The 21,979-nt window shown below is 43.3% G+C and overlaps 1 protein-coding gene across 1 annotated transcript in view; it reads left to right on the top strand.

Moving 5' to 3' along the window:
* The first annotated feature begins 10,008 nt into the window (after nt 1-10,008).
* PRKAA2 (protein kinase AMP-activated catalytic subunit alpha 2) overlaps nt 10,009-21,979 on the top strand; it is a 64,558-nt gene continuing 52,587 nt past the window's right edge. Inside the window, exon 1 of the mRNA XM_056122349.1 lies at nt 10,009-10,138. Coding sequence (XP_055978324.1) covers nt 10,045-10,138 — 94 coding nt within the window. The 5' untranslated portion in view covers nt 10,009-10,044. The remainder of the gene's footprint in view (nt 10,139-21,979) is intronic.

Here is a 21,979-nt window from a genome sequence, read left to right as displayed (position 1 = left end):
AGCCACCACCATGCTGAGACCACTCTCCGCACACATGAAGGTACTGGCAGAGGGACAAAGCCACGCAGGTTCCGGGGCCGAGATCTCCAAGCCTACTCGAATTGGGGCCGAGCATCCTACACCCAGATCCTCCAAATTCCAGTAGGCGGGGCTCACACCCACCAACTGGCCCCCTGGCGCCGTGTAATCCCATCAATGGCCAAGACCCAGAGACTATAAAAACCAGCTCCCGACATCTTATTATGACATCTTATTATGACATCTTATTATCTCATTCCTACTTTGGACAAACTGGCAGGCTATCGAGTGTAGCCTGCCCACACGGCAGAGTCTGGCAAACTCCCCGTGGCGTACCCAATATGCCAAATACCAGTAACAATGATGGGTCTCATTCTCCTAAAGAGCTTTGAATATAATCTCAGGGCTAGGATGAAAGAGACGTTACTGGGGCCTGCTTGAGGCAATCGACGAATAACAGGATGATTTGTGATTGTATTTATTAATTCTTAATTGAATCACCATGATATACACAGTTGTAAAGTTGTTCATGACTGGGTTTCAGTCATACAATGTTTCAACACCCGTCCTTCACCAGTGTACATTTCTCATCTCCAGTGTCCCCAGTTTCCTTTTCTCTACCAACTTCTCAAGTCTGCATTTCTCTCTCTCTCTCTCTCTCTCTCTCTCTCTCTCTCTCTCTCTCTCTTTCCTTTTGGTCATTTTGGTTTACAATAAAGGTACTTAAAGGTTATCATGTATATCCCTTTACCTGATTTCAGCACTCAGTCCAGAGTGATCATTTCCAACTATCATTGTCATAGTGGTCCCTTCTTTATTTTGTCCTCTTCCTCCATTTGTGGCAACCTTCCAACCATAGGCCAGTCTTCCTGGCCTTATTTCCTTTTCTTTATAGGAGTTCCTTTTTGTCATATACATTATGAGAATATATTATTATTTTTAAATCAAATTCTTCTCTATTAGTTCTATTTTTTAAATTAAAACATTTTTTAATAGTGAGACATCATGAGGTACAGTTGCAGACTTACACATTTTTGTGCTTGGGTTTCAATTATACAACGATCAAATACCCATCCCTCCACTGGTCCTATTTCCCACCACCACGGATCCCAGTATCCCTCCCACCCCCCCCATCCCTCCCATCCCACCCTGCCTCTGTGGCAGGGCATTCCCTTTTGTTCTCTCTCTCTTATTGGGTGTTGTGGTTTGCAAAAGAGGAAATGGGTGACAATCATGTTTAGCCTATAGTCTACTTTCCGCATGCTTCTCCCATCCAGGAGGATCCTCCCAACACCTTTATTTGGTGTTCCCTTCTTTATCTGAGCTCCCTTTTCCCCTAGTATGTGTGGTTGGCCTCCAAGCCATGGGGTAAAATTCCTGGGTGTTAGTCTCCTATTTTGTTACTTTATGTTCCCCAGATGAATGCAATCTTTCTATGTCTATCCCTTTCTTTCCGAGTCATTTCGCTTAACATGATACTTTCCATGTAGTACCATTTGTATGTAAATTTTGTGACTTCGTCTTTTCTAACAGCTACATAGTACTTATAGGAGTTCCTTTTAATAGTTCTCCCAAAACTGCTTTCAAGTTTATGAATTCCTTAAGTTGTTGTCCATTCTTGTAGCTATCTATCGTTCCTTCAAATATGGATGGTAATCCGCTGGTTAGCATAGTCTTGGTGAGGTGTTCCTTCAATTTTTGTACTACTGCTTTCAATAGTCTTCTAAGTGATCAGGTTGGAGGGCTTTTTCTCTGCCCATCTTCACAGAATGACTGGAATCTTAGCAATAGCAGTGTGCCACTTATTGAGTATATCTGTCACTGCAGCTGTATGCTTCAGGAGCTGTGGTGTGGGCCCTTAATATAGAGCCGTTCAGCTGTGGGGCTGCTGGGACCCTGGTAAGGAGGAGTTCTGACTCCCACTCTGGATTAGGCCTAGTGATGTCAGCTGGAAGCAAGCCTCAGTTGGGAGGGTGAAGCCGTCAAGCCCTTTGAATAATTCTTGCAGGGCTGGTTTAGTTATAGCAAATGTTGCCAGCTTTTGTTTTCGTGAGAATTTTTTTTTTTTTAGTGAAACACCATGAGATACAGTTGTAGACTTACAAGGTTTTGTGCTTGGGTTTCAGTTATACAATGATCGAGTACCCATCCCTCCACCAGTGCCCATTCTCCACCCCCACCAATCCCAGTATCCCTCCCACCCCCCATCCCCCATCCCATCCTGCCTCTGTGTCAGGGCATTCCCTTTTGTTCTCTCTCTCCTTTTGGGTGTTGTGGTTTGCAAAAGAGGCAATGGGTGGCAATCATGTTCGGTCTATAGTCTACTTTCAGCATGCATCTCCCAACCTGGGTGGATCTTCCCAGCACCCTTTATTTGGTGCTCCCTCATGAGAATGTTTTTATCCTTCCTTCAAATCAACTGAGAGTTTTGCAGATAGCAGACTCTAGGTTGAAGGTGTCTTTTTGTTTGTTTGCTTGTTTGTTTTAAATTTTATTTAAAAAAAAAGTAAAGGCCCTCCCATTGATCATCGATTTGCTTCGAGCAGTCCCAGTAACGTCTCCATTGGAGACTTTGTTGTTACTGTGTTTGGCATATCGAATACGTCACGGGGAGCTTGCAGGGGAGATACTCTCGGTAGCTTGCCAGGCTCTCCGAGAGGGGCGGGGGAATCGAACTCGGGTCGGCCATGTTGGCTGCGTGCAAGGCAAACGCCCTACCGCTGTGCTATCGCTCCAGCGCCTTTAGTCACCATAATTTACAAGACTGATAATGGTAGGATTCTATTAATAAAATATCCTAGCACCACACTCTCCACCAATGTCTGCTTCCCTCCAGCATTGTCCCAGTGTCCCCCTCCCCAGCATATTCCCCTCCATCTCCCCTGCAGTGATATGCTTCCTACTAAAAAAGAGTTATGTTTCATTCATTATTTAAATTATGTCATTCCACTTTTTTTGCTTGTATGGTTTCATATGGGAACTCTGTTGTTCTTCTCATGGTATTTTCCTTGTGTTTGAGGTTTTTTTCTTCTCTCACGATACTTTAAGTTGTCTGTCTCTCTTTTTACTCTGATTATTTTGATTTTAATGTTTTGTAATAAGCCTCATGATGTTGTTCTATTTGAGAGCATTTTGTTTGGTACTCTTTGGGCTTCTTGAGTATGTGCGGAAGCCTCCCCCCAGACTGCGAAGCTATGATCTCTTCTACCAGTTATTCTTTCCCTTTTTCATTTTCCTCTCCTCTGCTATTCCTATAATTTGAAGATTATTCCGTCTTGATGTTAGCCATTAAGTATCTTTCTTACATTCTATCACATTCTTTTGATTCTCTTTTCTTTTGACATTGGTTATAGCTTGTATTCTGTCTTCAATTCACTGACGTGGCTCTCTGCATTCAGAATTCTCTTGCAATGGCTTACTATTGTGTTCTTTCATTCTCTCTATTCCTTTTGTATGGATTTTTTTCTATTGTGAATCAATTCTTTGACTTTACTGCATTCCATGTCCGTGATTACTGAATTTCTATTGCCATCACAGAGTGTAGATTTGACATCTTCTTTGACTACATTGGAGAATTTTATGAACTCAGGACTTGCCTGGACTTCTATCCTGATCTGCCAGTACAGCTAAATTCTTTGTTTTCCCATTGTTTTTAGAATTTTAGAGTCTTAGATTCCTGGTCATCAAAGTATTGACCTGACTTGTTACTATACATTAACAGGCTATAGCTTGTGCCTCTGTTGTTCTGTTTCCATTCCCATGAAATGATATTTCTGTGGGGCAGGCGAATATAAATCTAGCTCCTCCCTTTTAGCTGTTGGGGATTTATGGAGGGCAGATATTATGACACTGAGTTAAGACTCTGTCATTTCTCACTAGCCCTCAGAGTGTTTGAGGTGGGTGTAGAACAGTCATGCAGACACTTTAGTGTCCATATGGCATTATTGGGTGTCAGTGTCATCTCGGCTACTGGAGCTGTGCTGAGGTTTCCAGAGGCAGGAGTGAAGGGTGAGTTCCCAGGTCCTGCAGTACACCTAGATTGGGAGGAGCAGTTGGGGCAAGTCCCAATAGCTGCATGGTGGGCAGAAGAGGGTAGAGGCATGTTTCCCCCCAGGTGTCAGTGACTTGAGGGAGGTCTTCCAGGGTGGGGCCAGAAGACATTGTTTCTAAAATGACAGTCTTTAATCAAAGGCAACAGAATAAGGTAAGCATTCTATCATAGTTAGAAAATATATGCATTTTGTTATAGTGGACAATGGTAGTTTGGGTATGCTACAAAGTGTGTATTCATTACTACCCTATACAGATGTGAAGTAGTTTATTATTCAATTTAACAATCCCCAGGAAACAAATCTGAAAAATGTAAAGACAGGGCTAGGGAGATAGTTCAACAGGTTAGACACATGTTGGCTCGCTGAGGCTCTGGGTTCAATCCTTAGCACCTAAGCACTGAGCCCTGGAAAGTCCCTGGGTAATATTGGTGTGACCTCACAAAAACCATAACAAATTCAAAGACAGATTGGGGAAATTGAACAACACTGATACTCACTAAAGATAAGTTGCAAACAGAAATGGAGGAGAAAAATCAAATTCTTAGAAATTAAAAATAATTTAAAAGGATTTTTTAATTAAGGAAAGGGCCATTTAAATAAAAGACCACGAAAACAGACTCTGAAAAACTTAAATAAAGGTACACAGCAAGGGAGCATGGTATGACTAAAGGGATAGAGCTGGAGTATTGGTCTGCAGAACTGAACTTACTTGCGACAAGGGGTGTGGATGAGGGGTCTTTGGGGCATTAGTGGAGGGCGGCAGGCATCTTAATGATGGATGTGTGTAGCGTAGTATATGTATCATCAACAGGCTTGTAAATCTATTCAGAACATGTAGCACTGTAGCACTGCCCTCCCATTGTTCATTGATTTTCTTGAGCAGGCCCAGTAATGTCTCTGTTGTGAGACTTGTTGTTACTGTGTTTGGCATATCAAATATGTCACAGGTAGCTTGCCAGGTTTTGCCATGCGGGTGAGATACTCTCGAAGCTTGCCGGGCTCTCCGAGAGGGGCAGAGGAATCGAACCAGGGGCAAACACCCTACCTGCTGTGCTATCGCTCCAGCCCTTCAGAACATGGGATAAAAATAAATATAACAATTGAATATTACTTTGCAGATTTTGAAAATTGTATAATAAAAAGTAATTGTCTTGTTATTTCCTTAATTATTGAGTTTTCAAGGTTTTTTGGTGGGGGACACTTTGGTGGTATTCAGGGCTGACTCTTTGCTCTGTGCTCAGGGATTAGTCCAGGCCGTGCTTAGTTTGAACAGGGTCAGTCACTTGCAAGACAAGCACCTTAATCTCCATCCTATCTCTCTGACCCCTCTATTTTATTTCAACCTAGAGAACAGGAACTGGAATATTTTATGATGATTCTATAGAGTCCTGAATATTCCGGCTTATTCCTTTTTTCAACTTCACTAATGAACAATATACTGAGATGGAAAATTATATTTTGTGTTTAGTGTCTTTCCAGTTTTGATATATGTGCTGCAGAAGTGAGCACTGCACTTAATATCTGTGTATAAGATGTCATGATTGGGGGCTGAATACACACTTGATTGTAGTCTTGCATTTATTTAGCTATGGTGTTCACAGGGGGTGATACTTGTTTAGTGGTGTTCTACGTGTTGCCAGGGCTCGCACTCCTGGTCAAGATGTTCACTGACCCTTTCATCTGTCGAGCTCATCAGTGGTCACCTTCTTCAGTTTCTGTGATCGCACATACCGGACTGTGGTCCAACAAAGAAAGCTTTTGCACTCCAAGGATCAGAGAAATCAGAGCCGCCAGGATCATGCTTGGAGTATGCATTGTCACTGGGGATTGAACTCAGGGTCTCAGGCCTGCAAGGTAGGCTCTTCATCACTGAGCCCTCTGCTTTACTGATTTTCTGTTGCTGGAACACCAAGAGTTGAATCCATGGCCTCACGTGTTTGAACCATGTGACCTACCACTGAACCACATTGCCAATCCATCCAACTTTCCGCAAATGCACTTTCATGTATTCTTGTTTCTTAATTCTATGGCTTAGTTACCTTTTTATTTTGGCTCAAGAAATATTTCTGGAATGCGGTTCCAGGTTGTATTAGGCCCTAGGAATAGCAGATGGGAGATACCATTTTTATATCTGTGTGAAATATTAATTAGTGAATGAAATGTCAAAACAAAACATTCATATACCTGTATATGAATGCTACACATTCATATACATAGTTGATAGATGCTATATTTGCTATATGAAAAGAGGTGTTATGGGGACCCAAAAGAGAAACATATAATAAAAAACTTCATCAATCATGTTAGAGGGAGAACTATTTTCTCAACAAAAATATTGCAAAATATGAAGAGGCAGGGAATATACAGGTAAAACAGAGTAAAACTCATATTAGAGTGTTGTGTAGGATAATTTAAATTTATAAAAAATAATGTTATTTTCTTGGATGTGGGGATGTTTGTGTTAACTTTAAAAAAATGAGATGGTGTTTCACTTCAAAAATTCACTTTCACGTGGGGCTTTTCCTTGTATAAATCACTATATTGTATGATAGTCAGATCACAATTTGGTACAACCTGAATCCACTGTTTTTGTTTTTTTGTTGTTGTTATTGTTGTTGTTGTGTTTTATGCCATACCTGGCTGTGGTCAGGGTTTATTCCTGGCTCTAGGCTCAGAGGCCACTCCTGTGGGGTGCAGGGGACCATCTGAAGTGCTGGAAATCAAACCAAGCAAGAAAATTGTACCTTACCCTCTGTGCTATTTTTCTGGCCCATACTCAGGGGTTACTCTGAATACTAAGGACTGATCAATGAACAAAACAGAAGAAAAAGGTATCGTGTAAGCTTATGTTGGAATCAGGAGAGACAGGCTACTCCAGTAAAACAGATAGCAGGTTGTAAGAGCCAGGAAAGCAAGCTGAGGAAGGTTAAAGGAGGCAGGGATCTGTGGGCGAGATGAAAACACAATTTGGAATGAGTTGATCAGGAGGGTGAGCAGGCCTCAGACCTGCAGGGACTGGTTACTGATGCAACTAGTATAATCTATTGTAAGGGGCAGGAGCATAGGTTAGTGGGTAAGCAGCTTACCTTAGGAGCGCCAGAGCTCTGCCAGGTGTGATCCCTGAGTGCAGAGCCAAGAGTAAGCCCTGAGCACTGCCGGGTGTGGCTACCCAAACTCAAATCAAACAAAAACAATCTCTAGTAAGGTATCAGATTAGTGGTACACTACCCATCTTTTCAGGTCCTGTTAGAATACTCAAAGTATTCAAACCCCAAAGACCCAGGAGTAGAAAAAGGTAAAGCCTGACCAGAGTTAAGAGCTGAATAAACTGCCTGAGGATAATATTGGGAAATAATGTGGTGGGGGTGGGAGGCTGGAACGATAGCACAGCGGTAGGGCGTTCGCCTTACAAGCGGCCAACATGGCCGACCCAAGTTCGATTCCTCCGCCCCTCTCGGGGAGCCTGGCAAGCTACCGAGAGTATTCGATATGCCAGACACAGTAACAACAAAGTCTCCAATGGAGACGTTACTGGGCCCGCTCGAGCAAATCGACGATCAACGGGAGGGCCTTACCTTAATGTGGTGGGGGAATATTGTACCACAGCGTCTTTGGGAAGTGAGAGCCCCAAGGGGCATGACCCTTCGGAAATAGGTCTGATGGCCAGAGTATTTGATGTTTGGTCAACCAAGAGAGGTGAGACACTTAGATCCTTCTTATTCACTGAGCAGTCGACCTTCCTTCTAAATCAAAGTTGGGAAAATAGCTAAAATATGTATAGGGCACACAGTTTGTTTTCTCTAAAAAAATAAAAGCATAGGAGCTATAATTGTGACCATTTAAAACATTCTTAGAATACCTTCCTTATGGTATTTGGTTTTTGCTGGCAGTAGAAAGGGGATCGGGCCAAGTTGCAACTGGGTGTAATGACTGCCACTGAGCTGATTAGCCTCAGTTTTATCATCTATAAAATGGGAATAATAAGTTTCTTTTATGAGAGTGAAATGAGAACCTTGTGTTTAAATGAAATTTTTTAAACCTCCAAAGTAGTGAGGCATAATTATAAAGCTTCATTAAGTGGTTTGTAGAAGGTAAGGATCATTGTTATGAAGCATCTGATTTAAGTGGCAATAATCAGAGTTAAGACAATCCAAAATGTGTTTTATTTTTCTTTTTACAAAATGCTTTAAAATGCTTTATTATAGCCTGCATGCATCAAGAAAGTAATCTAAGCTTTCACCATCTTTCAGTGGCACGTTAGACGAAGAGATAGACAGCCTTCTTAAATCTCAAAAGCAGAGTAGGTATTTTGTTTTCTTACTTGAATGCTGAAGGAGTGACCCTTATCCAAAAGGTTGAGTATCCAAAATAACCGGGTATCTTCTCCAAATTGCCGGCTAGGTAGTGTTTAAATGATACTTGTCAGCAAGAAAGACGATCCCAAGAATGAACAAAAATAGCCTCTGTTCAACAGCTGTGATACCCACATCTTATAAGCTGTGGGATCATCTCTCATCAGACTTGGTGTCACAGTAGAATGGCCGTATGTTTGCCATTTGGATGTTTACCGCCTCTCAGAAAACACACTTCTGTTACGAACTGTTCATTCTGATCCACACGGCTCCAAATGACAAATTGTGGTAAGTGACTTCCTGTTGGATGAAAAGGACCTGGAAACTACTGTCCCACATTAGCTAAAATATTAAAAAAAAATATTCACAATGGGGCCCTGGATGCGGTTTGGCATGAAGCACTTGGCCTGCAGGTGTGAGGCCCTGGGTTCCACACCTAGCTCCGAGAAAGAAAAGAGTTCTCCAATCTGAAAACATGCACACATTGATGCCACCCATCTATGCAGTGAACAATTCTTAGGCCCTGGAAGGTTTTCGAGGCTGGGGAACAGTACAATACAGAGAGCAGAGAGAAAAGGAAGGAGGCCTGGTGGGGGGCAGCAGGGGGGGAGGGGGGGAGAATGAATCACCACCCAGATGTAAGGAGAGAAGGAAGGAGGCAGGGTGGGAAAGGGGAGGGAGGGAGGGAGGGAGAAGAGAGGGAGAGGAAGAGGGAGGTGGGGAGAGGAGAGGAAAGAGGGAGAGAAGGAAGGAGGCAGGGTGGGAAAGGAGGGGGGAGGGAGGGAGGGAGAAGAGAGGGTGAGGAGGAGGGAGGTGGGGAGAGGAGAGGAGAGGAGAGAGGGAGAGGAGAGAGGGAGAGGAGAGAGGGAGAGAGAGGGAGGGAGGGAAAGGGAGAAAGAGAGAGGGAGACAGGGTGGGAGGGAGAGGGAAGGAGAGGGAGAGGGAGAGAGGGAAAGGGAGAGAGAGGGAGGGAGAGAAAGAGGGAAGGAGGTGGGAGGGAGAGTAAAAGGGAGATGGAGGGAAGGAGGGAGAGAAGGAGAGGGAGGTAGAGAGAAAGGGAGAGGGAGAGGGAGAGCAGCGAGGGGGAGAGGGAGGGGAGAGAGAGGAGAGAAAGAAAGAGAGAGAGAAAGAAAGAGAGAAATAAAGAGAGAGAAAAAGAGAGAGAGAACCATCACCCACCCACCCGATTTTCGCCCGCCTGGCATCCCGCCTCGCGGAGCGTTTCTACGCCCCTCACGCCGCGTCCCGCTTCCCCGGCGGCGGCGGGGGTCCGCGTGCGGCTCCGAGACCCCCGATCCCTCCCTGGGCGAGCAGCAGTCGGGACGCCGCGGCCGCCGGGCTCGGGCGGGAGGGGTCCGGGCGTCCCCGGGTGGGGGCGGGTCCTCCGCGCACGCCCCCCACCCCCCGCCTCCGCCCCCGGACCCGAGCAGAGCCCCCGCGCCGCCCCGCCCGCCCGTGCCCGCACCAGCCCCCGGGCCCGGGGGCCGCACACCTGTCGCGGCGGCGGCGGCGGCGGCGGCGGCGCGTCCCCCCCGCCCGCCCGGGCCCGCTGCACTGTGGGTAGCGGCGGCGGCGGCGGCGGCGGCGGCGCGGGAGCCGGCGGCGGGGAGCGCGCGCCGAAGATGGCAGAGAAGCAGAAGCACGACGGGCGGGTCAAGATCGGCCACTACGTCCTGGGGGACACGCTGGGCGTCGGCACCTTCGGCAAAGTCAAGAGTTGAGTGCGCGCGGCCGGGCGGGCGCGGGGTCCCCGGCGCCGGCCGGCGCCCCGCGGCAGGTGGAACCGGCCCCTCCCGGGCGCCGGGGCCGCGGGGTCGCGAGGGCGGGGGCTGCCGGGGTGGGCGTGGGGGGCGCCCGGCCCGAGGGGGCGGTGACCGGACGCCGGTCCCCGGGGAAGGGTCGCAAGCGCCGCGCCCTGGCGGGGTGGGGTGGGGACGCCCCCCGTGCCCCGCGCGGCGGCGGGAGGGGGCGCGGGCCGGGCCGGGAGCGGCGCGGGGGTCCCGGGGCCCGCGGGTGCGCCCGGCCCCGACCCCGACCCCGGCGAGGAGGGTCCCCGGCGCGAGGGGACGTGCCCAAGGTCACCCCGGAGCGGGCAGCGCCGGGATGAGGGCTGACATGTCGTCCCCGTGCCCAGGGCGCTGACAGTTAGGGCGCTGGGTCTGGGGCGGGGTCTGGGGCGGGGACGGTACCGGCACTGGTACCGGGACTGGGGCGGGGTCCTGGGGCGGGGGCTGGTTCCGACACTGGTCCCGGCACTGGGGCGGGGACCTGGTGCGGTGCAGGGTCTGGTATCGGGACTGGCACCGGGACTGGAGCGGGGACCTGCTGCGGGGTGTGCTGTGGGGTCTGGTACCGGGATGGGCACCGGGTCTGGTACCAGGACTGGTACCGACACTAGTGCGGGGATCAGCTACGGGGACCTGGTACTGGTTCTGGTACCGACACTAGTGCGGGGATCTGGTACGGGGTCTGGTACCGGGACTAGGGCGGGGATCTGGTGCAGGGCTTGTGGGCTGCGCGGAGGAGGGGTGGGGAGGGGGCGGGCCGGGGGCTCACCCGCTGGTTCTGGAAGATTCCTGGACTGGGCAGGGAGGGGGCACAAAGGTTGCCTTGGTGGCCGACCCGGGGGTTCGGGACGCGGACCGGGCACCAGATGACCTGCCCCGTCCGAAGTGGAGGTCTTCGTGCTGGAATCCCATTTTTACCGGACCGGGCTCCGAGTAGGGGCCGGGAGAAGGCGGGTTGCTTAGGGAATATTTTATTTCGCAGTAGCTAAGTAGAGGACTTTCTCTTTTGTTGTTGTTAGTGAGTCACATGGGACTTAATTCATTTGTCCCCATTGCAGAGCGAGAGGCAGGCGTCTTAAAAACGTGCAGATGTGCTTCGAGGGCTGCGAATCTAGAATTAGAAGTAAAACGTTGGCCCTTCCCCAGCGCCTTTGCTGTAGAAAATACTGGATGTCTAGAACCAGGCATTTCATTCTGAGGGCATTTATTTCTTATAAAATACAATTTTAGCTTCCAGATTTTAATTATTTTCCTTTTTTTTTAAAAAAATTATTTTTGGTTTGGTTTTTGGAGCCACACCCTGTAGTGCTCAGAGCTTAACTCTTGTCTCACTCCTGGTAGTGGTTGCAGCACCGTTTGCAGTGCCGGGATTGGCACAGGGCTTGGTTGACGGCAAGGCAAGCTCCTTCACTGGATGCTATCTATCCAGCCCAAGTCAAGACTTGTTTAATAGATAGGAGAAAGCCTTTGTTCATCAGGGGGCAAGGATCAGCATCTCTATTTCACTTATCTCTTGCTTTTGCTCAGAACCCACTTATTAAGTGCTTGCAGAGTGCTAGACAGTTCTGTGAAGGGGTGAGGGAATATAGCCAGAAACAAAGCTCCATTTAAACCCCCTCTGAGAAGTTTATATCCTGGGGATGACAGTCTATTTCACTTATGTATAGCATTTTTAAAATACTTATAAATATCTAATTGTATGTTAAAAATTCATAAAATAAATAGGATTCGTTATGTATTTGGTGCTATTGAGAAAAATATGTCTAAGGCTATTGAGAAAGTCAGAGGAGAGAGGAGTTGAACAATTTGCAGTCATCAGGCAAGTCCTTACAGACAAACTGGTATTTGCATAAAGACCAAAGAGTTGGGCAGGTTCAGGGTTAAGGCCCAGGCTACCACCTGGTTTGATTCCCAGCACCGCCAAGAGTGCCACCTGAGGACAGAGCCAGGAATCACCCTCATGCCACTGTCTGTAGCTATTGCAAAAAAAAAAAAAAGGAAAAGTTCATAAAATTTTTTGTAGTCCAACAAGGGTGGTGAATTCTCTTTCAAAGACCTCATGAATGGAAGTGAATTAATATTGGGAGCTAAAGGGATAGAGGAACTGGATTAATGCCTGCAATGTTACTTGTCATGAGATAGCTTTTCTGTGAACCATTGTATTACAACATTATAGTTTCTCAATCTACCTTTGTTGTCTGGGCATGTACGCTCTCTGAGTTATATGGGTCTGAAGAGCGAGTACAGCGGGTCAGGCATTTGCCTTGCAGGGTCTGTCTGACCAGGTTCGACCTCTGGCATCCCTTAAGGTCCTCTGAGCACCACCAGGAGTCATCCCTGAGCACAAAGCCAGAAATAATCCCTAAAGATTATTGCATTGGGTTTGCCCCCCCCCCCAAAAAAAAAAACAGAGCATTATATAACGCAGCCCTACATTTGGTGTTACACTTTTATTCTCCATTTATTTATTTATTATGTAGACGTATTGCTACTTATTCTGCTATTGATTTTTAGGCTGATTGTTTTATTCTCCTTTTAAAAGTGTACTGTTTTCTGAGTGTGGTCTAAAGCACCATCAAATCCGTCAGCCCTTTGTAAAAGGACAAATGGAATCTCTCTTGTTTATATTCTTGAAAGCTTCCAGGCACTGGCTTTTGCAAATATAGATCAACAGAATGTACTTTTAGTTCTAAGAAATCCTTTTCCTAGAGGACCCTGTCAAGAGAACAGCCAATCAGAGGGTGCTCCTAACATCAGGCCAGAAGCTCTGTGAAGCTGGTCTTTTCCCAAACTTGAAATTAGTTCAGTTGTGTTCTAGTAAAACCCTGAGAAGGTCTACGGTCTAAAGGGACTCACTCAATTCTTTAAGGGCACAATTATTTAAAAAGTAACTTTATTGAGGTGTATATTCCCTATTATAAAAGTCACCAATTTCAAGTGTACAATGATTTTTGGCAGCTTTGACAAATAGTGAACTGTCATCGGTTTTATAACATTTTCATCACTACAAAAGATCCCTAAAACTTTTTTAATAAAAAGAAATGATCCCTCATGCTCAGTCACAGTTAATACTTAGTCCCACCTCTGCAACTCCAGTTTTTTGTATAAATTTTCTTTCTCAGACACTTAAAAGTGGAATCATTCATTCAACATGAAGTGTCTCGTTTCTGGCTTTAACAATATTTTTGAGGCACATATACAACATGGTATGTGTCAAATGCTTTTTACTGAATAATATTTTATTGCTTGATATGCCACTTTCTGTCTGTCTCCTCACAGTTGACCAATGTTGCCTTCTGGTTGAACTGTTACAAACAGCACCATCAGCACATTTGTAGGCAAGGCTTTTTGTAGTAGACATGTTTTTTTTCTGAGTAGATATCCTGAATAGAATTTCATAAAGCTAGCATATTTTTATGCCTCATTTTAAAAAGAAACTGCAAGCTGTTTTTCTAGGCATTTAATATTAATTTAAAACCCTACCACAGGGCCAGAGCAATAGTACAGTGGCTAAGGTGCTGGCCTTGCATGTTCTGACCCAAATTTGCTTCCTAGCACTGTGTATGGTACCTCAAACCACTGCAGGAATGATCCCTGAGCACAGAGCCAGGAGTAAGTCCTGAGCACAGGTGGGTGTCAATACTGTCATTGTCACTGTCCTCCCGTTGTTCATCGATTTTCTCGAGTTGGCCCAGTAACATCTCCATTGTGAGACTTTGTTGTTACTGTGTTTGGCATATCGAATACATCATGGGGAGCTTGCCAGGCTTTGCTGTGGGGGCGAGATACTCTTGGTATCTTGCTGGGCTCTCCGAGAGGGGCGGAGGAATCGAACTCGGGCTGGCCATGTTGGCTGCGTGCAAGGCAAACGCCCTACCGCTGTGCTATTGCTCCAGCCCGGGTGTCAATAAAGATAAATAATTTATCAATATGCCTACCAACTCTAATGAGGGTTCCTATAGCTCCTATACCAACAATGAGGGTCCTCAGATGTCTATGGCCTTGTCAGCATGTGTTGCGGTCTGTTAGGCATTCTAAAGAGAGATGTTATCTCATTGTGACTTTAATTCCAATTTCCCCAATGACTAATGGTGTTGAAAATCTTTTCATTGCTTGGGGGAGATAGTTCAGGGGCCACACCCTGAGTTCCATCCCTGCTCCCCTCGACTCACCCAACACCTCTCCGATCAGCTTAGCCCTGACCCTTCAGATTAGGTTGGCCTAGAATATCAGGGCCCTGAGCCCATTGAGCACTGCTTGGGAGGCCCTCCACCCACCCCCAGACTTATTATATCTTGTGTGAAATGTTCTGTCATCTTTTTTGATTGTTTGGTGACAATGATTAAATCCAGGATCTCATATATTTGCAACACATACCACTGAGTTACCACTGAGTTACATCCCTAGCCCTTTGTTCATGTTCTTTCATTTCATTTTTTGATTGGATTGTTTGCCATCTTATACATTGACTTATAAGAATTCTTTATAAATTTTGGTTGGAGTGATAGTATAATCAGTATAGGTAGAGTGTTTGCCCTGAATGTGGCCATCCTGGGTTCGATTTCTGACACCACATATGGTCCCCTGAGCCCACCAGGAGTGATCTCCAAATACCACTGGGTGTGGCCCCCAAACAAGCAAGCAAACTAAAAACCAAAAAAAAAAAATTACATAAAAATTCTGTATATGTTTCTTTTTGGATTTGTAAATCTGTATATTTTGTGTATGTTTGGTTTTGGGCCACGCTTGTTTGGCAGCTGTTCCCATGCAGGTGCTTGAGAGAGAGGCACCGGGCTTGGGGCGTGGGGGCCTTTGCAGGGCTGAGGATCAAACCTAAGGTTCTGCCATGTAAAGCTGCACTTCCGTTCTTTGAGCTCCCTCCCAGGCTCCCACATATTGCATATATTTGGCAAATATTTTCCAGTTTGTTGTTTGACTTTTCATTTTCTTAACTATGTCTTTAGTTCATTTTTTGGCTCATTTTTGGATTGCATTGTTTGCCACCTCATACATTGACTTACAAGAATTCTTAATAAATTTAAGCTGGAGTGGTAGTATAGTGGGTAGGGTATTTACCTTGCATGTTGCCATCCCAGGTTCGATTCCTGACATCACATAAAGGTTTTGAATTTTCATTAGGTCCAGCTTATTGATTTTCCTTTTAAAGGAACATGCTTTGGTGTTTGTTTTGTACTTTAAGAAATGTTTGGCTTATGGGAATGAGGTGGTAGTATTGCTAATAAGTTGCAATTGCCTTGCACACAGCCAAACTGGGTTTGGTCTGCTGCAGCTTACGTGGTCCCACAAGCACCCCTGGGAGTGATACCTGAGCACAGGGTCAGAAGTAAGTCCCGAACACTGTGGGGTATCGCCCCAAACAGGAAAAATACATATATTTTCTTTAGAAGTTCAAAGATTGTTTCTTTTGAAAAAAAAATTTTAATTTAATTTTAAAAATTTAAATTAAAAATTTAAACACGGGGCTGGAGCAATAGAACAGCGGGTAGGGCATTTGTCTTGCACGCGGCCGACCCAGGTTCGATTCCCAGCATCCCATATGGTCCCCTGAGCACCACCAGGGGTGATTCCTGAGTGCAGAACCAGGGGTAACTCCTGTGCGTCGCCAGGTGTGACCCAAAAAGCAAAAAAAATTTAAACATTGATTTACAATGTTATTGATAGTTTTAGGTATAAAATATTCTAGCTCCAGAGTCAACTTCCCTCCACTAGTGTTCCTATGTTTCCTCCTCCCACCTTCCCCAACCCCAGGCTGCCACAGTGACAGCCACATTTTGGTGGTTAGAGTTTGGGTCTCATGCTTGAGTGTTGATGAGTCTGTGCTTTGCATTTATAGCTATAGCACTTCTCCCACATTGCCTGTATGCCCATGGTATTTGGCCCCTGTTTCCCAGTGACTTCCCTTTCTCATCTTCTTCCTTCCCTCCTAAATTTCTTCCCTCTCTGTCCTCCTTCTTCCTATACTCTGGAATAAAGGCGATCTGGGCATCCCTTTAAAAAATGTGATATTCCCTCTTTCAGTTATTCGATATACCACACGTAGAGTATCCTTGTTTGTCTTCCTCCTTCTGTCTTCACTCAGCATGGTATCTTCCAGTTCCATCGAGGTTGTAGCAAATTGCATGATTTCATTGTTCCTTTCAGCTGCATAGTATTCCATTACAAATATATGTATATACATATATATATATACACACACATATATACCCCACATCTTCATAATCCATTCATCAGTTTTTAGACACCTAGATTGTTTTCATATCTTAGCTGACAATAAATAATGGTGTGCCTGTGTCCTTTTGTATATACGTTTTTGTGTTCTGGGTGTAGATACTCCAAATTGGAATCGCTGCATTGAATGGCAGCTCAGTTCTAAGTTGAGAACTCTTAAAACTATTTCCACAGTGGTTGAATCAAACAACATTCATACCAGTAGTGGATGACAGTTCTTTTTTCACCACATCCCTACCAACACAGATTGTTCCCACTGTTTTTGATATATGCCATTGTCACTGATGTGAGAGATCTCATTGTCATCTTGATTTGGATTTCCCTAATAAGTGTTGCTGAGCATTTTTCACATGCCTATTAGTCATTCACCTGTCTTCCTCTGGGAGGTGTCTGTTCATTTTCTGATGAGTTCTTGGATTCTTTATATTGGTTTTTGTAAATGCTTTATATATCCCAGTGATCAATTCTTTATGTTGAATGTGAGTATTTTTTCCCCCATTCAGTTATCTTTTAGTTTTAGTCTGTGTTTCTTTTGCCATGCAGGAACTGTGTAATTTGATGTAGTCCTATTTTAATTCTTTGGCTTTTGCCAGTGGTGTATCATTGAAGATGCCTTTGAGTTCCAAGGTTTGGAGTGTTCTGGCTCTATTTTCCTCAGTATACTTGTAGTTTTTTGCTGGATCTCGTGGTCTTTGCTTCCCTTTGTGTATGGTGTGGGATATGGATCCAGATTTAATTTTCTACAAGTGGTTATCCAGTTTTGTCAGCACCATTTGTGAAGAGGCTATCTTTACTCCATTTCATGTTCTTAGCTCTGTTGTTGAAAATTAACTGTTCATAAAACTGGTGTTTTGTCCTTGGATATTCAATTCTGACCCATTGATGAGTGAGCCTGTTCTTATTCCATGCAGTTTTGATCACTATAGCTTATTTTTATTTATTAATTTTTGGGAGGTTTGGGACCACACTTAACAGTGCTCAGGAATTACTCTTGTGCTCAGGGATCACTCCTGGTAGGCTCAAGGTACCAAAGGATGCCAAGGATCGAATCTGGGTTGGCTGCATACAAGGTAAATGCCCTACTGACTGTACTATCGCTTTGGCTCTTTATCACTATAGCTTTATAGTAATAGTTTATAGTACAGTTCTAAACTAGTAATGAAATACCTCCCAGTTTCTCATATATATACATATATACACATACATACATATATATGTATATATATAGTTTCTTATATGTTCAGTACTTCTTTGGCTAGTTGTTATTTCACATTTCTTGAAGAATGTTTTCTGAATTTGTATGGGGATTGTGTTGAATCTATGTAATAGCTTAGGTTGGATAGTCATTTTAACTATACTGATTCTTCCAATGAATATTTTTTATTCCCTAAGATCTTCTTCTCTTTCTAAAATAATTTAAAGTCAAAAATAAAGTAAAATAATTTAAAGTTTTTATCGTATATATCTCCCATCTCTTTTGTTGAGTTGATTCCTGGATACTTTAAGCTTTTGGACACTATTTTGAATGGGATAGACTTCTTTGATCACTTTTTCTTCTGATATATTCTTTATAATAAGAATGCAACAGATGTTTTTGTGTATTGATTTTTTAGCTGGTTACTTTGCTCTATTGGTTTATTATTTCTAGGAGCTTTCTGGTGGACTCTTTTGGGCCTTCTATGTATATTTTCATGTCATATGCAAATTATTACAAGCCTGGCAAGCTGCCCGTGATGTATTCGATACGCCAAACACAGTAACAACAAGTCTCATGATGGAGACGTTACTGGGCCTGCTTGAGCAAATAGATGAACAACGGGAGGACCGTGACCGTGACCGTGACTGTGACTTCTTTGCCAATTTGGAGCCCCTTGATTTGTTTTTCTTGCCTGCTTGCTGTAACTAGAACTTCTAATACTCTATTGAATAAAGTGAAGACATTGGGAATCTTTGCCTTGTATCTGATCTAAGAGAGAATGCTCTGTTTGTCATCATTAAGAAAGATACTGGCTGTCGATCTGTTGTAGGTGGCCATTACTACTTTGAGAAGGGTTCCTTACATCTCTATTTTGTTGTGAGTTTTTATCATGAAAGGATAATTGGATCTTGTTAAAAGTTTTATTTTCATTGGTTGATGTGATCATATGATTTTTATCTTTCCTTGTACTAATGTGGTGTATTATGTTAAACGATTTGCATATGTTGAACTCCCCTTGCATCCCTGGGATAAGTCCCACTTGATTAGGGTGTATAATTTTTTGGATACATTGTTCGATTCAGTGTGCAAAGGTTTTGTTAAGGATTTTTGCATTGATATTCATCAGGGAAATTGGTCTAAACATTTCTTTTTTGGAAGTATCACTGTCACCTTTGGGTATTAGTGTAATGTAATGTTATCTTCCTGGAAGTGTTGGGAAGGATTCCTGTGTCTCTGATGTTTTGGAAGAACTTACGGAGTAAGGACAGTAAATCTTGTAAATCATCTCTGAAGGTTTGATAAAACTCACCAATGAACCCATCTGTACTGGGACTTTTGTTCTTGGGGGTATTCTTAATCACTGTTTAAATTTCCTTGTGATTGTCCTGTTTAGCCTTTCTACTTCCTCCTTGTTCAGTTTTAGGAGATTACATGATTCTAAGAAACCATTTATTTTAGGTTCTACAGCTTAAGAGCATAAAGTTGCTCATAGTAACCTCATTATATTTTGAATTTCTGATGGATCTGCTTTAATTTTTCTACTTTTGTGTCTGATCTATTAGGACATTTTCTATGTGTGTGTTTTTTTTTCACTTGTAAGTCTAGCTAAAGGTTTATCTTTATTGTTTATTCTTTTGAAGAACCAGCTCCTGGTTTCATTGATTCTTTAAATTGCTTTTTTGGTTTCTATATTGTTAGTTTATGCTCCAGTTTTCACAATTTTCCTCCTCCTTTTTGGATTTGTTTGCTCTTCTCCAGATTTTTAAGATATGTGTTTAAACTGCCGATTTGGGCTTTTTCTTCTTTCTTCTTATTTATTTATTTATTTATTTATTTATTTATATTTTTGGCTTTGGGGCTGCACCCAATGATGCTCTGGGTACACTCCTGGCTCTGTACTCAGGAATTACTCCTGGCAATGCTTGGGGCACCATATGGGATGCTGGGCATCAAACCCGGTTTGGCTGTGTGCATGGCAAGCATCTTGCCCATTTTACTATAGATCCAACCCTTTTTCTTCTTTCTTAACATAAGCCTGCAGAGCTGTAAATTCCCTACCCCTTAGTACAGCATTTACTGTGTTCCCTGGATACTTATATCTTGTATCTTCATTCTTATTAGTTTTAATCATTTTATTTCTTCTTGATTTCCTCTTTGACCCAGTTGTTGTTTAGCTTCCAAGTGTTTTGTTCTTTTTGTGGTTAACTTCTGCTTCCATGGCCTTGTAATTGTGGTTTGAGAAGGTACTTTGTATGATTTCTATATTTGTAAATTTATGTCTGTTTGAGTTGTGCCCTAGTGTGTGGTCTATCCCAGAGAATGTTTCATGTGTGGTAGAGAAGAACATGTATTTGACTTTTTTGGGCATGAAAAGTCCTGTTTATGTCCAATAAATCCATTTCTTCTAGAGCCTCACTTATGGTTCTTGTCTATTATTTTTGTCTCTTCATTAATATTCTATCTGGTTTATTTGTCCAGAGTTGAAAGTGGAGTACTGAAGTTTTCCCACTACTATTGTGTTTTTGTCAGTATGTTTCTTTAGGTTTATGAATAGAAGCCTTTTGAACTTTACTGAGACTTCATTTGGTGAATAAGTGTTGATCACAGTACTTCTTGTTCTATTGCTTCCTTCTAGTAATTAGAGTTATCACTGTCTCTAATTACTTTATGTTGAATGCTATTTGGTCTGATATAAGTTTGGATGTCCCAACTGTTGTTGTTTTGTCTGCTATTGGCTTGTATGCTTATCGTCCATTCTTTCATGCTGAATCTGTAATTATGCTGTACATTTAGGTGTTTCCTGTAGGAAGCAAATAGGAGTTTCTTTCCTAATCCATCCAGCTAGTTTTTATAGGAGAGTTCAGCCCATGTACCTTGAGAGAGATTGTTGATATCTAGGACTGTATTTACGTTTTTGTGTATGTGTGTGGAATCAAGCTGTTATTGCAAGTGGCCCTTTTTTTTTAATAGCAACTTTTCAGTAATTCTTGCAGGATTGGTTTAGTTGTTGCAAATGCCAACAGTTCTTGTTGGTCTGAAAAGATTCTTTTCCCTCTCTCAAGTTTAAATGAAAGTTTTGTAGGATAGTGAACTCTAGGTTGAAAGTTCTTTTCATTCAGTACTTTAATGTCATTCCACTCTTTTGTTGCTTACATGATATATCATATAGAAGGTCTGCTGTGATTCTTATGTTGTTTACCTTGAATTTGAGGGTTTTCTTCTCTCTGGCTGCTTGAACTAGCCTGTCTTTGTTTGGTATTGACCATTTTGATTACTATGTGTTTTGTTCTTATTTTGTTTGAGTCTGTTTTATTTGGGACTCTTTGGGCCTCCTGCATCTGTGCAAAAGCCACTCTCCAGAGACCAGGAAGTTCTCAGTTAGTATTTCTTCCACCAGTTGTGCTTGCCTTTTCTCTTTTTTGCTCTTCTTCTGGTATTCCTATAATTCAGATATTATTCCTCTTGCTATTATCTGTCATGAATCTTGAATTGCTCAAGGTTTGTTTAAATATTGTACTTGTTTTTATTGTTTTAGCTCTCCCATTAATTCCATGGCCTATTTTTGTATTAATTTCTGATAACCAGAGAACTCAACTTTTTGATTATGGGTGTCAGATTCTCATAGCACATGTTGTACTTGCAGTTTTAATTGTGTAGATTTAGGATTTAAAAAAAAACTCAGCAGTAGATGCTTTAGTTACATCTAACTATAAAATCATGGAACCAGAATAGTGACAAACATCCAGGAGGTATGTCTTCCTTCTTTCTTTACTACTGTGCTAATTGTAATTGCTTGTTGATTTGGGGGACATACTCTGCTCTACTTCCAGGCTACAGCAGACCAGCATTGCTTCATGGTGCTGGGACTGTTGGTGCTGGGGATGGAACTCAGATCTCCCACAAGAAAAGCATGTGCTCAGGCCATTGAGCACTCACTCTAGCACAGCTAATTACAGATTTTGAGACTTTAATGTCAATTGTTGATGTATCAAAGATAGCTACTATAAGCAAAAATTGAAAATAGTATAGTTTTTATTTCACTGGTTTTAAATTATAAAACATGTTCTATATATTGATTCAGAGAGCCCGGCAAGCTACCGAGAGTATTCGATATGCCAAACACAGTAACAACAAAGTCTCCAATGGAGACGTTACTGGGCCTGCTTGAGCAAATCGACGATCAACGGGAGGGCCTTTACCTTACCTTTTATATATTGATAGTTAAAAGCCATATTCAAATATTATAAATTTAACTTTCTCCTTCGTTATTCTATGGCATTGTTAGATAACTAGGATAATATTAACTGAAATGGATTATGCAGG

Source organism: Sorex fumeus, unplaced genomic scaffold, assembly GCF_029834395.1.
Source record: "Sorex fumeus unplaced genomic scaffold, SorFum_2.1 ptg000045l, whole genome shotgun sequence".
NCBI lineage: Eukaryota > Metazoa > Chordata > Mammalia > Eulipotyphla > Soricidae > Sorex > Sorex fumeus.
This window is presented reverse-complemented; position numbering and strand designations above follow the sequence as displayed.